Source organism: Dipodomys ordii, unplaced genomic scaffold, assembly GCF_000151885.1.
Source record: "Dipodomys ordii isolate 6190 unplaced genomic scaffold, Dord_2.0 Scaffold18, whole genome shotgun sequence".
Classification (NCBI taxonomy): domain Eukaryota; kingdom Metazoa; phylum Chordata; class Mammalia; order Rodentia; family Heteromyidae; genus Dipodomys; species Dipodomys ordii.
Genome location: NW_012267234.1, coordinates 8,627,815 through 8,642,059, shown reverse-complemented (window position 1 = coordinate 8,642,059; position 14,245 = coordinate 8,627,815). Strand labels below are relative to the sequence as shown.

General features: G+C 44.0%; 1 protein-coding gene across 1 annotated transcript in view; it reads right to left on the bottom strand.

Annotated features, from left to right (window-relative positions):
• Positions 1 to 14,245, bottom strand: part of Tango6 (transport and golgi organization 6 homolog (Drosophila)) — a 171,325-nt gene that overhangs the window by 7,721 nt on the left and 149,359 nt on the right. The window contains 1 exon segment of the mRNA XM_013012670.1: positions 5,892 to 6,091. Coding sequence (XP_012868124.1) covers positions 5,892 to 6,091 — 200 coding nt within the window.

Sequence of the window (14,245 nt, the reverse complement as noted above, 5' to 3'; positions counted from 1 at the left end):
TCTACCACTTGAGCCACAGCGCCCTTCCGGCTTTTTTTCTTTTTGCTTATGTGGTGCTGAGGAATCGAACCCAGGGCCTCATGCATGCAAGGCAAACGCTCTACCACTGAGCCACCTTCCCAGGCCTCCAGTGCTTGTCTTTTAAAGAGGGATCTTGCAGGTGTGTGCATGTGTGTGTGTGTGTGTGTGTTCTGGTCCTGGGGTTGAACTCAGGGCCTGAGCACTGTCCCTGAGCTTTTTTTCCCTCAAGGACAATGCTTTACCACTTGAACTACAGCTCCACTTCTGGCTTTTTTTTTTTTTTTAAAGTTAACTGGAGATAAGAGTCTGGAGGGCTTTCCTGCCTGGGTTGGCTTCAAATCTCGACCCTCAGATCTTAGCCTCCTGAGTAGCTAGGATTACAGGCATGAGCCACTGGCACCCAGAGAATTCTGCATTTTGATTTGATACTGGGTCACATATGATGGCACAGTCCTGTGGACTTTCAGTGCTTCCTATCCAACATCACCTCATCCCTGACAGCTCCTCAGGTTGCTGCTGAGATACAACAGAAGTCAGGTTGCCAGGGTAGGCATAGACCTAACTGGAGCACTGTGCTCCCACCCTCTCACAACTTATCTTTGCATGATGATGAAGTCCTGTCTCTCCTCAAAGAAGTTCTTTCTTTCCTGGCAGTATGAAAATGACACTATTCTGGAAAGAGGATAACTTCCCAGCGACTGCCTCATGATTACTCATTCATTAGGGCAGGTCTGTATTGTGCCCAGGCAGTAGGCTTATGATATAAAAGATGGAAAATGCACAAATCCACCTCTTTGTCAGCCCCAGCTGGGGTGGGGGGCAGGTATACACTTCTCACAGTGGTCTCTGCTCTAAATCCTTCTGATTACGTGCAGGCAAAGGAAGTTCCCTCATCTTTAGAACTGGGATTTCACTCTCACATTTAATGAGTGGCAGCAAAGAAAGGCTTTGAGAAGCTCTAGTAAGTCTCTTCACCCCCAAGCCACCTCCAAGAAAGGTCGGTCATGGGGCTTGAACTCTGGGCCTGGGCACTGTCCCTCAGCTCTTCAGCTCAAGGCTAGTGCTCTACCACTTGAGCCACAGTCTCACTTCTGGTTTTCTGAGTGGTTTATTGGAGGATAAGTCTCACAGCCTTTCCTGCCTGGGCTAGCTTTGAACCGTGATCCTCAGATTAGGATTACATATGTGAGCCACCAGCACCTGGCAAGAAAGGTAGTTTCTAAGCAAAACCAGCTTAAAGACCAGTCTCTAATCTTTTCTCCATTGTATTTTAGCAGAGAGCATCTCACATATAGAACTTCTGGAGTCTCAATTCATTACATGATCATCTTTTTTCCCTTTCTTATACTTGTCAGAAGTATCCTAAGATTCTCCCCCAAATTCCTACATCCTCCTAACTTCAAAGAAATACACCTTTACCTAGTTGAAAGGGGAAGTCCTGAGGTGTTCTGTTCATCTAGGGTGTGGGTAGGAATTTTCCTCTTGGCACTGCTGTGTCCTTAACCTAACAGTAAAGCTTGTGCAAACACTAGTTCAACCTTGAGGGATGCAGAACTTCTGTTATCAGGCACCGGATCTCTTTTTTTAGTTAAGTAAGTGTTAAGCAAAGGTTCCTTCTTAATTAATGGGTCTATTTTAGCAACCCATCCTCATACAGCTTCTCCCCAATCCCAGTAACTCCAGGGATCCCACACATCACAGGACTTCCTTTGGACTCCCCAAGGATCAAAGCTTCCTGCCAGCCAGGGATTGTCACCAAATCCCATGGATCAGGGGCTGAATACAAGGAGAGTTCAAAGGTAAAGTTACTCACAGGGGCCTCTCAGGTGGGCAGGATATAGGCAATCCAGCAGAGGAAACCTCTCATTAAGACTTCAACACACCTGCCATTCATCTCTGGCAGCGTGGAGCCCAGGAACTCCCAGGGAAAGAAAAGGGGGAAGGGAGAGGTGTAGGTGGCGTGGCTGGTCTGAGGCAGCTTAGTGCAGCAGGTTGAAAGAAGAATTCTCTCCATCTTAGCTGTTCTTTGGCCAAGCTTGTTCGGCTGTTTGGTGTTATGGATCAAACCCAAGGCATTACACATGCTAAATACACATTCTATCACTGAGTTAGGTATCTCTAGCCTGGCCAGAGACAATTTAAAGTACCCTCATTCCTTTTCTGAAAACTTTGGAAGGAAATAAGAGTCCAGGAGTTTATCAAAGAATTGTAGAGTGTGTAACACATACATGTGTACACACACACACACACACACACACACACACATAGGGCATCCTCTTTCCTCTGCCCTACCTTCTCTGGTGCCAGTTTCCCTCAAACACACAAAGCCTCGGGGGATAAGGGCAGTGTTTGGGGCTAGAGTGGCTAAGAAAAGGCAGGAAGAGGCAGGGCTTACTGAAAGGGACCATCGAGAGCCAAAGACTGCCCTGGGCACACAGGTGCACTTTCAATGCAAAGAAAGGCAGGAAAGCAGTGTTTGACAATTTCAATAAGCTCAGCCCAACATCTCTGAAGAGGCTTTATTCTTGAGTTCAGATCAAAAGAAGAATGCATGGCAGATACCTTTCTTTTTAGTTCCTAAATGTACTTATTTTTTGATTATAAAAGCCATAAACAACAATGCAGGGTAGATGGAAAATATAGAAGAAAAAAAACACATCTCTCGTCAAACTACCTTTCTGACACAAGTTCTATTAGCAGGGCATTTAGTAATGAACAGATAGTTTGTGTGTGTGTGTGTGTGAGACTAGGTTCCCTGAGAGTGTGTGTGTGTGTGTGTGTATGTGCGCGGTCCTGGGGCTTGGACTAAGTTCCCTGAGCGTGCGTGCGTGTGTGTGTGTGTACGTGCGCGCTGTCCTGGGGCTTGGACTAGGTTCTCTGAGCTGGTTTTGCTCAAGGTTAGCACTCATACCACTTTTTGGTGGATAATAGGAAATAAGAGTCTCATGGAGTCAGGTGTAGGTGGCTCATGCCTGTAATCCTAACTACTCAGAAGGCTGAGATTGGAGGATCTTGGTTCAAAGCCAGCCTGGGCAAGAATGTCACAGATATAAATTCTTATCTCCAATTAACCACCAGAGAATTGAAGTGGAGCTATGGTTCAAAGTGGTAGTATTAGCCTTGAGTGCAAAAGTGCAGGGACAGCACCCTGAGTTTAAGCCCTATGATTGAAAAAAAAAAAAAAAAAGCTCTCATGGGCTTTCCTGCCCCTGCTGGCTTCAAACAGCTATGATCCTCAGAGTTCAGCCTATTTAGTAGCTAAGATTACAGGGGTGAGCGGCTGTGCCCAGCAGTTACATTAAAAAAAAAAATCTAAAGATTTAACATTTTTATTTCAAGATGATTTGACTAGAAGATCTTAGATGAGCAAAACTATAATCCTTCTGTTATTAGTATGTGTAATTAACAAAATGCAAAAGAATGATCACAAATGAGCCACTTCCAGAAACAAGGATGCAGTAAGATGAGAATTGGCAGAGGCTTTTCCATGTACAATTCCTTTTTTGTTGTTGTTGGTCATGAGGCTTGAACTTAGAGCCTGGGTGCTGTCTCTGGCTTTTCTGCTCAAGGTTAGTGTTCTACCACTTTGACCCATAGCACCACTTCTGGTTTTCTGATGGTTAATTGGAGATAAAAGTTCTCACAGCCTTTCCTACCTGGGCTGGCTTTGAACCACAATCCTCAGATCTCAGCCTCCTGAGGTGCTATTATTACAGGTGTCAGCCACCAGCTGACTTCCAGGTACAATTTTTTCTCTCTCCTCTCTCCTCTCCTCCCTCTGTCCCTCCCTCCTTCTCTCCCTTCCCTTCTCTCTGTCTCCCTCCCCCCCCCCCCAGAAAGGTCTTGATATGTCATCAGACATGGAGGCACCAAGATCAAAATGAGGGCTCCTAGATACTGAATAAAAGCTAGCATCTCAGTGTATACCTATAATCCCAGCTATTTGGAAGACTAAGGTGGCTACAGCCTGGGAAGTGTATTAAAATATAAGATGACTCTATCTTGGAACAGAAAGGGATGAAGGGAAAAAAAGAAAAGAAAGAAAGGAAAGGAGGGAGGGAGGGAGACCTATATGTGATTTTTGTGGCTGAGGGAAGGAGAGTGAGCAGATGAGTTAGAGGGTAGAGTCTAGGATCATCAACAGAGAAGAACTCAGCAAATGTTTCCAAAATTGTGTGCAAGAGGCTATGCTAAATATTCTGGGTGACTAGGGACAATGTCTCTGGAGCTCACACCATAGATGAAGGCAACATGCAGAGTTGAACCTGGGAAGGCAGAGGTAATCCTGGAGCTCCCATTCCTAGCCTGAAAGTCTTTAGCAAACAGTTTTCCCATTTGGAACCCTGGTGACACCTGTAAAAGTGGGAAGGAACACTCCTTTCCTTGAAGGTTCTTGTTGAGAATTAATGTGAAAGTCAACACTGGTAAAGATCTGAGCACAGGACTGCATAAGATGGATGTTAAGCAAGTGGTGGTGTTTGTCAGTCTCCTCAATAATAGTATGATATCTATGAATGACTGAACAGCTTGTTAGTATCCTATCACTGAGGCCTGGAGCTCAGCCTAGTATGTAGCAAGGAGGGAGGAATGAATAAGTGAATGAATAATAGCTGCTTCTTGCATAGCACTTGATATGTGGAATGTGTGGTCCTAGACATTTTATCTAATAACTCACTTCATCCTCACAACAACACAACAGAAGAAGAACTATGATAGCTCCATTTTTCCCAGGGTCACACAGCTAGTACTATGCAGAGCCAGGAGTCAAACCTTGGCAGTCTGACTCTGGAGCTGGTATTCTCTACCAATCACCATATTATTCTGCATCCCTAAATGATTATTATTCCCACTACTATGAAGTGGGGCTCATGAAACACACATATTGTCTGTTGTGGGGTTAGAGATGATGTATACAGAAGTGTTTGCTATCATAAGCAAATTCCAAAGATCATTATTATTATCACCACCACATTAAGTGGGTATGTCACCAAGAAGCTAAAAAAAACAAGGGAAAAGGCTTATCTCTGAAATCAAATACTAGAGAAAAGCCAACAAATAAACAAAATGGCCAGGCCTGTGCATAGTGCATAAGCGATGAGGAGCTGTGGAGGACACACAGACTCAAGCTGTCTAAGGCAGGAGTCGGCTAGCGTGAACTGATGTGCAGCCCACTGGAGCACCCTGATTGTGTTGCTGTGCAGAATTGAGGGCACGAGGAGGAATTCTGCGGTGAGTAGCCTTCCAAGGTAATGGGAAGAAAACAAATCAGAGAAGCAGGATGGAGGCAGCAGTCCCCACCCTATTCAGGAGCTCTGCCCTATACTCTAAACCCCAAAGCTTCACTTTGATGGATCTCTGAAAAAGAAATTAGGGCCAATTCAAAGAAAAGCACCAGGCTTTTGAGATATGTCATTGAAAGCTCTGCGAGGGTCAGTGAGAAAAGGCAGGATTACTGATGTCTATACAGGGTTTTCAGCCATGCCTGACACACAGATACGCTGAGCTCAGGGAGGCATTATTAACGAGAGGTTACTGAGCCTTTGAAAACCCTTCCATTTTCACAGTATTTCTCTGCTAGACCTAGAGATAAATGGCAATTTTACCCTTTTGGGACTATGTCTGACTGTTAAATGGAGAGAGCATCCCCAGTGTGAACTGGAGATGAGCCGGGAAAGGAATGGCAGGGCTGGCACAAGGTTTTCATTGAAACAGTAAAAGAGAAACGGTCAACTGGTCAATTGCCAAAAGTGTTACAGGGACACAGACAGGCCAGGAAGAGTAGGGACAAAGAACAAGATGGCAGCTGGCAGTCAACCCCTAGCAGGGGTGACAGCTCAGGGCCCTAAACAAAAAAACAGGCTGTCACACACCTAAAGTGTATGCTGCTAGCAGGCGAGCTCCTGCTAGGCTCCACTGGAGGCTTAGCAGGGCACAGACGGTGCAGCTGGCTGGTGGCAGGGACAGGAGCAGCCGCTGCTGCAGAGGTAGGAGAGGCAGTGGCGGCATCTTTTAGAATGTCTTTAAATAGCAACCCGAGGAAGGCGGCTGCTTTCCTGCTCCCCCACAGGCACTGAAATAGAACAAAGGCGGCAAGGAAAATGGCTGGAGCCTATGCAGAGATGGTGGGCTACTACTATTTGCTGTCGTGGGGGAGAAAGACTGGCAGCGCCATCCTGAGCAGGTGATTACAAGCCCAGCCTTAAAAGTGCAGTCAGTCACCTCAGGTGGTAGAGAGGCTTCATTGTCCCCTACCTGAGTATCTCCATGCTGATACCTGCTGAGGGTAACACAGTTCTGTTTCCTTTCAGTCCCTAAAAGCTCCAGCGTAGAACTATACAGCACCTGTAAATGGCTCAGTACTACCGCATACTGAGTGCTTACTACTTGCAGGCACTGAGCAATTTAATCAAACCTTTCTCAAGTGTCATCTCACCAGCTACAATGCAGGTATTCCTGTCCACTTTTTTTTTTTGGGGTCCGGTCATGGGGCCTGAACTCTGGGCCTGGGCGCTGTCCCTCAGCTCTTCAGCTCAAGGCTAGCACTCTACCACTTGAGCCACAGCGCCACTTCCGGCTTTTTTGTTTTTGCTTATGTGGTGCTGAGGAATCGAACCCAGGGCCTCAGGCATGCAAGGCAAGTGCTTTAACCACTGAGCCACCTTCCCAGCCCCTCCTGTCCACTTTTCAAATCAGGGAAAGGATTCGGAGATTAGCTCTCAAGTGTACCTTATTGGGTAATCTGATATGCAGGGAGAACATAGTGAGATCTTTTTGTACCATCAGACTTGCTTGTTTGCACGGTACCTAGCTGGCTAATGATGGAATGGAGCGGGGCAGCAGATAGGCTAGGGGTGATTCCAAGATTCAGAAAACCAGTTTGCTTTGAGGCTTGCCTCAGTGTAGCTTAAGTTAGCTGTACCTGTGTGGGTAGGGGATGTGCTGACTACACTCCCCATGGTATCTACATGGTAGAACTCAATGTTCCCTGAAGGAGAATTCAGGAATATAGGGTTAGGAGGCTGAACCAAAGGCCAGAGAAAGTCAGAGGTGCTGCTACATCCATTAGAGGTCTGGCTGGGTCAGTGTTATGTGCTAATATGCACATAGCGTAGCCCATGTTGGAGAAAGCAACCCCACCAGAAAAGTTGGCTACACTGCCTCATTCCCCACCTCTGCGACACATGAAAAAAATCCCTTGAATGTCTTTCGCTCTTATGTGGTACTGAGGAATCGAACCCAGGGCCTCATGCATGCAAGGCAAGCACTCTACCACTGAGCCACCTTCCCAGCCCCAGGGGTTTTGTTTTCTTTGTTTTTTTTTAAAAAAACAAACTTTTTTTTAATGCTCTCCAGGTGACACTAACAACCCACAAACAACCCTTATTCGAGTAAAAATGAGGATGTAGTAATGTAGGATGTTAGAACAACAACAACAAAAAAAAAACAGCAGGTAAGAGACAAGTAAAGAATATGCCTTGATTTCAAGGTGGATGTCGTTATTGATGACTCTGCCTATGAAAGAACTGTGGTTACAAGGACAAAGTAATTTGGACGTAACCCAATGCAATTTTTGATTTTCTTTTTCTTTTTTTGTGTGGGTACTGGGGCTGCTCTACCACTTTGAGTTAGAGATCCACTTCTGGTGGTTAACTGGAGATAAGTATCTGCTGGATTTTTCTGCTTGAGCTGGCTTTGAACTTCGATCCTCAGAGCTCAGACTTTCAAATAGCTAGGATTACAAGTATAAGCTTCTAAGTATGGATACTCAACTTGTAATTTTTTTTTTTTTTTGGTCCCGTCATGGGGCTTGAACTCTGGGCCTGGGCACTGTCCCTCAGCTCTTCAGCTCAAGGCTAGCCCTCTACCACTTGAGCCCAGTGCCACTTCCGGCTTTTTTTTTTTTTTTTTTTGCTTATGTGGTACTGAGGAATTGAACCCAGGGCCTCTGGTATGCAAGGAAAACGCTCTACCACTGAGCCACCTTCCCAGCCCCCTCAACTTGTAATTTTCTTAACTATCCATAAAGACTTTCTTTTCCAAAAAAGGTGAGTGGTCATAATTTTTTTTTTTTTTTTGGTTGGTCGTGTGGCTTGAACTCTGGGCCTGGGCACTGTTCCCAAGCTCATCAGTTCAAGGCTAGCATTCTATCACTTGAGCCACAGGGCCACTTCCAGTTTTCTGGCGGTTTATTCCTGCTTAGGCTGGCTTTGAACTGCAGTCCTCAGATCTCAGCCTCCTGAGTAGTTGAGACTACAGGCGTGAGCCACCAGCGACCAGCTGTGGTCATAGTTTCTGAATCACAAATTATGATTCAACTTCCTAGCAGGTATGGTGGTGCATGAGAGCAATCCCAGCTAATCAGGAGGCAGAGTCAAGGCATTACAATATGAGGCCAGCCTGGGCAAAAGTTAGTAGGACTCTACCTCAAAAACAAGCAGGCTTGGTTGGGAAGGTGGCTCAGTGATACAATGCTTGCCTTGCATGCATGCGGCCCTGGGTTTGATTCCTCAGCACCACATAAGCAAAAAGAAAAAAGCCTTGAGCTGAAGAGCTGAGGGACAGCGCCCAGGCCCAGAGTTCAGGCCCCACAACTGACAAAACAAAAAAAATAAAAAACAAAAACAAAAAACCCACAACAACAACAACAACAAAAACCCAAGCAGGCGCAAACTGACTCAGGTCTGGTATAGGCAGGAATGAGATTTAATGATGTAACCCCACAATTAAAAGACAGTTTAACAAAATGAATATCAGGAAGCTGAAACATCTTGACTGTGATGGGTGAAGGCTAAAGGGAGAGGGTAGATGAAAAGAAAGAGGCATGGTGGGTGAATACAGCCACAAGACTCAATGTATATACATGACAATGTAACCAACATAACTTGTTGAAACTGATGAGGAGGGGACAGTGCTGGGGGGAATGATTGAAGGGGTGACTGACTGATGAAGACGAATACATAGGTGGACATGTTAAACTCTAACCCCTTTGTATAACTATTTGAAGACAGCAATAAATTTAAAACAAAGCAAAAAACAAAAACAAAAACAACCCAAGCAGGGATAGTGGTATACTCTTACTGTCCTAGCTACTCAGGAAGCAGAGGTAGGAGAACTATGGTAGGATGAAACCTATATGGGAAAACAAAAACAAAACAAACCCCTAAAAACAAAAGGACTAGTTAGGGGTGTGGATCAAAAGATGAAGTACTTGCCTAGCATACGTGGGGTCCTGAGTTTAACCGCCCCCCCACTGAAAAAAAATTGCACCTTCTTGCCAAAGTATTAGAAGGATTTGTTCTTAAACCTGTGTGTGTGAAGCCTGGTTTTGAAGACAAGAGGATGTCATAAACTACTGCCATTCATTTTGTAGGAAAATGTAAGGATCAGGTAAGGCTGCCCCAGTCCCTGGGGTAGCCAGTTACAGCAGAAACCTTTGTCCAGATGGGAGGAATTAAGGGACATACATGTGTTAAAATTTTGACAGATTTTTTATATAACGTGAGAAGTTAACATTTTGAAATGTAGACCAACTCTGGATGTTCATCAATATTCAGTCTGTCATTCTTCCTCATGACTCCTCCCAGCTGGTTTGACAACAACCTACATACAACTCAACAGGAACTACAAAAAAACCCCAAAAAACAAAAAAAAAAAAACCCAAAACCCAAACCTTTCCAAGTAAGAATAGACAAAAATTTCCTCCTTAAGAGAACTTGTTCAGACAACTTCAGCTGTTGGGAAACTGGAACACTGGAGGAGTTTATAAGTCCCAGAACTTTCATAGGGAAATTTAAGAGACATCTCTCTGGATGTCACAGTGAGGAGGTGTTTGGGGGCCCATGGTTTCCTGCTGGCACAGACATGTAGGCTAAGCACCACAGAATCTATGCCAATCCTGAGCCCATATGGAAAGTGCTACAGCCAGTTTTATTTTACCTGAGAAGTCAGGAAAAGTTTTTCACAAGCAGTGTAACACTTCAATGGAGTCCCTAAAAGATGAGTATAAGCTGATCACATGAATGAGTGAGATAAAAGAAGGCATTTGAAGCATAAGAAGTACATGAGGACTAGGGAAATGGCTCAAATGGTAGAGCACCTGCCCAGCAAGCACTAGATCCTGAGTTTAAAGCCCAGTATGAACCAAAATATGGAGGCAAATCATTGTGGAGAGTGAACAAGCCAAAGTAAACAGGTGGGGCCAACATGTATTGTCTGTCTTACAAAGGACTCTGGTCTTCATTTGGCACACAAGAAATACTAAAGCAGTATTAATGGAGACGGGTCATCTGCGGATTCACCCTTGACAAAGATCTTTCTGGTTCAAATTCTCTTGCCATTTGAAGTAACTGAACCACAGTCAATCCACAGAATTCGAGAAGTCCAGGGTGAAGGACAGAAATCCAAGACACCTACAACAAATCATTTTCCCTCAGGTACAACCTCAAGCTAGTTCTAATCACAGTAAGCCCACCACATTTCTGTGTGTTGTTTGGTCAAGTATGGTTAAAAACTATTAATTTCAAAAAGAAAAAAAATTAAATTTCTACACATGCATTGGGAACCCTAGTAGATGTAGAGATTTCAGTCACTCTTTTGTTATTATTAGTTGTGTTTAAATTACTGTTAATTGAGAATTTTCTTGCACTTAATCTTGTAAAGATCTGTCTCCCAAAAGTAAATCATGCCCATAAAGCAAAGGTAAAAGTTAGTGAACTTAAAGTGTTAAAGTGACAATTCTAGGTTTATTGAAAGGCAGCATGCCTTTAGAAAAGTTGGGTGGTGTTATGGGAAAAAGGTATCAAGCATCTGTAGTACAGTGCTGAACTCTGCATCCAGAGCATTCATGGCTTTACTTCAGTGGCAATCTCTCTGCAACAACAGATAACCTTCAGATAGCAAAGGTCTATTATAGGTTCTTCAGAACAGCTGAGTGGACAGAGTGACAGCCACAGTGCTATTGCTGAGCATCTAATTGTAAACTTGCTGGAACTCAATTTTCTTTTCCACAATTAGAGTTAATAATCACATTTCTCCTCCAAGGTTGTTAGGAGGATTCAGAGGATAATGGATTGAAGAGCTTCGTGGTGTACAATAAGCCCTTAATATATTTTCACATATTATTAAGTACCTAACCTCAGAGGATAAGAAATCACTTGGTGCAGATCTGCAATCAGTAAGCAAAGCATGGGGTTATGAAAATGAACTGGGGTATACCCCACTGTATCATTCTGGGCACTCATTCCCATCACTTCAAGAAATGTACATAAAGTCAAAACTCCTCAATTTCAGAGCACTAAAAGACAAAAGGGTTCTGCAACCCAGATACCCATCAGGTATCAGCTTAATTACTCTCTGAGGGAGAACACCCTTGTCAGACTGTAGGGTAGGAGGAAAGGTCCTAGGGCTCTCTCCACAGCGTGGAAGCCTTGAAGATGTTTGGTCTCCTTTGGTTTCTCATTGTTCCTTTCTTTATAGCATTATGGGAAGTTGCTGGATGGCATAATCTGTGGTTGGACTGTGCTTTTGGCAAAAGGTAGTGGAACATGAAGAAGGACAAAAAAGCAGCAGTCGCTGCCACGTCTTGGATGTTAGGGCACTCAGATCCACTCTTTTTCCATCTTTCTCCTGGACAGTCAGTACATATGCTGCAGGGAGGTTGTCTGGCTTGAATTTCTCCTGGATACTACGACTTCTAGCATTACAAACAGCCTTCTATTAGCCATGATTTGTGTAGGATGTTCAGGTGATTTGGTTTGAGTCTTTCAGATAATGGGGATATAGAAGATGTGGGACCTGTTACCTTTTCCTCAAGTTTAAAAATGTGACTATTAATCATACTTCCATAAGATTCCTTGAAGTTGGGTGCTGGTGGCTCATGCCTGTAATCCTAGCTACTCAGGAAGCTGAGATCCGAGGATCAAAGCCAGTTAAAAGCCAGCCCGGGCAAGTAAAGTCCGAGACACTCTTTTTTTTTGGGGGTCCGGTCGTGGGGCCTGAACTCTGGGCCTGGGCGTTGTCCCTCAGCTCTTCAGCTCAAGGCTAGCACTCTACCACTTGAGCCACAGCGCCACTTCCGGCTTTTTGGTTTTTGCTTATGTGGTGCTGAGGAATCGAACCCAGGGCCTCAGGCATGCAAGGCAAGCGCTCTACCACTGAGCCACCTTGTCCCAGCCCTGAGACACTCTTATCTCCAATTAACCACCAGAAAAACAGCAGTGGCACTGTGGCTCAAGTGGTAGAGCACTTGCCTTGAGCTGAAGAGCTTAGGGACCGAGTCCAGGCTCAGAGTTTAAGCCCCCTGACTGACAACAACAACAACAACAACAACAACAGAAGAAGAAGAAGAAGATTCCTTGATTCCTTTCTTCTTCTTCTTTTTTTTTTTTGTGCAAGTACTGGGGTTTGAACTCAAGCCCTCAAACTCACTTAACTTTCTTGCTTGGCTGAAGCTCTACTACTAAACCCATCCCTCAAGCACTACTATTCCCCAGTTATTTTGAAGATGGAGTCTTGTAGTCTTTTCTTCCTGGGCTGGCTTTGAACTATCATCCTCTGGATTTCAGCTGTTGAGCAGCTAGGATTACAAGAATGGTACACCTGTGCCCAGCTATAAGATATATATATTTTAAGTAAAATCAAGCAAAATAGTTGCTATAATAATCTGATCCAGAGAAAGGAAACAGTAGTCTTTTGCAAACCTAGTGCTTAATTTGTTTACTGACTCACTTTAATGATGTTACTTAAGGTACCCTGGGTAACATGACAAACTGTGTTCTAGATTTACAAGGAAGAAAGGGGACAGTATGATACTTTCCTTAGCACACGGCCAATATGAGTTACCAGCAGCAACTGGAAATGAATGCTAAATCTTCCTGGCATTAGCTTTGGAAAGTTCTAACCAGGGTCTCTTCATGAACTTGTTTCTTCATTCATAAAACAAGATGGCTGGATTCTTTCCCAAATAATGTTTCATGAAACATTATTACTTGGCATGCATATGATGGCAAAGTGTTCCTTGGTAAATGAACTTAGGAAATTGTTGCTTCTCTATGCTGTAAGGCTTCTCAGACTCAATAATAGAATGACATGTATGGAATCTCCAGGAGAGCAACAGATAGATGTATAAAGCACTTTCCAAACTTAATTGACTATAAAGACCTTATTTCAAAGGAGCAACTCATGATGTTAGTATACTAAGAGATATTTTTGTGTTACATAAGTTAAATGTCTATAAATTTTCTTTCACCTCTAAAATTTTAAAATCCTGTGACTTTCAATGTCTAAAGTCTTCTTGGTGCCTTTATATCAGAATTGGAAGCAGAAGGAATAGCCTCTCTACAGAAAGTACAATATATCCTAAGTCTGATGCAGAAAAGGAAGAGAAATCCGAGTCTAAGGTATGTAGATCTATGTAAATGATTATGCAGAAGAGGCAGATAGGGAGCAGTTTTAAATGTTAGGCCTTTCAAACTGTCACTTACGTTTTCACCCAGAAAGGCCGAACATTTATAGTTCAGTAGTCACAAAAAGTAGTAAGTTCTAATCTTTTCAGCTTTAATCTATCTTGGATCCATCATCATTATCATCATCATCATCATCATCATCATCATCATCATCATCATCATCATCAGGTGGGTTTGGCCAAGCTACTGCTTTGGAGCTGTGTGGGACCATACTCTAGTCCCTGGCACACACCCCCCTACCCTACTGGTCATAAATGGCTATGGTGCAGGCTGAGCAATCCTACCTGGCCCAGCAAGTTGATTAATCTGGAGATATAGAAGTTATCTTAGCTGGAACATCAAGTCTCTTCCCTGGATTTTTTTTTCTTCAGTACTGGGATTTTTTAAGCCTCATGCTTTACACCCACCTGTTGTGCCACCATTTGAACCACTCCTCCAGCCATTTATTCTGCTGGTTATTTTTAGATGGGGGTTTTCTGCTCTCAGCCACCTAAGTAGTCAGGATTACAGATATGAGTCCCTGGCACCCAGCTTCTTCCCTGGAATTTCTGCATTTGAGGCAGAGGGGATCTGAATGTTGGTGGTAAGATGCAACACTGACCTTGCAACAGGGGTCATGCTGCTGCCTTGGCAGAAAGCTGGACTCAGGGGCAAGAAGCAGCAGCATCTCAGCTTCTGGTTCTCAGTCTCTAACTCCCACGCCCACCTCTGGTGTTCCCATATCATGGCTACTCAGCCATTTCTTTCTTTCTTTCTTTCTT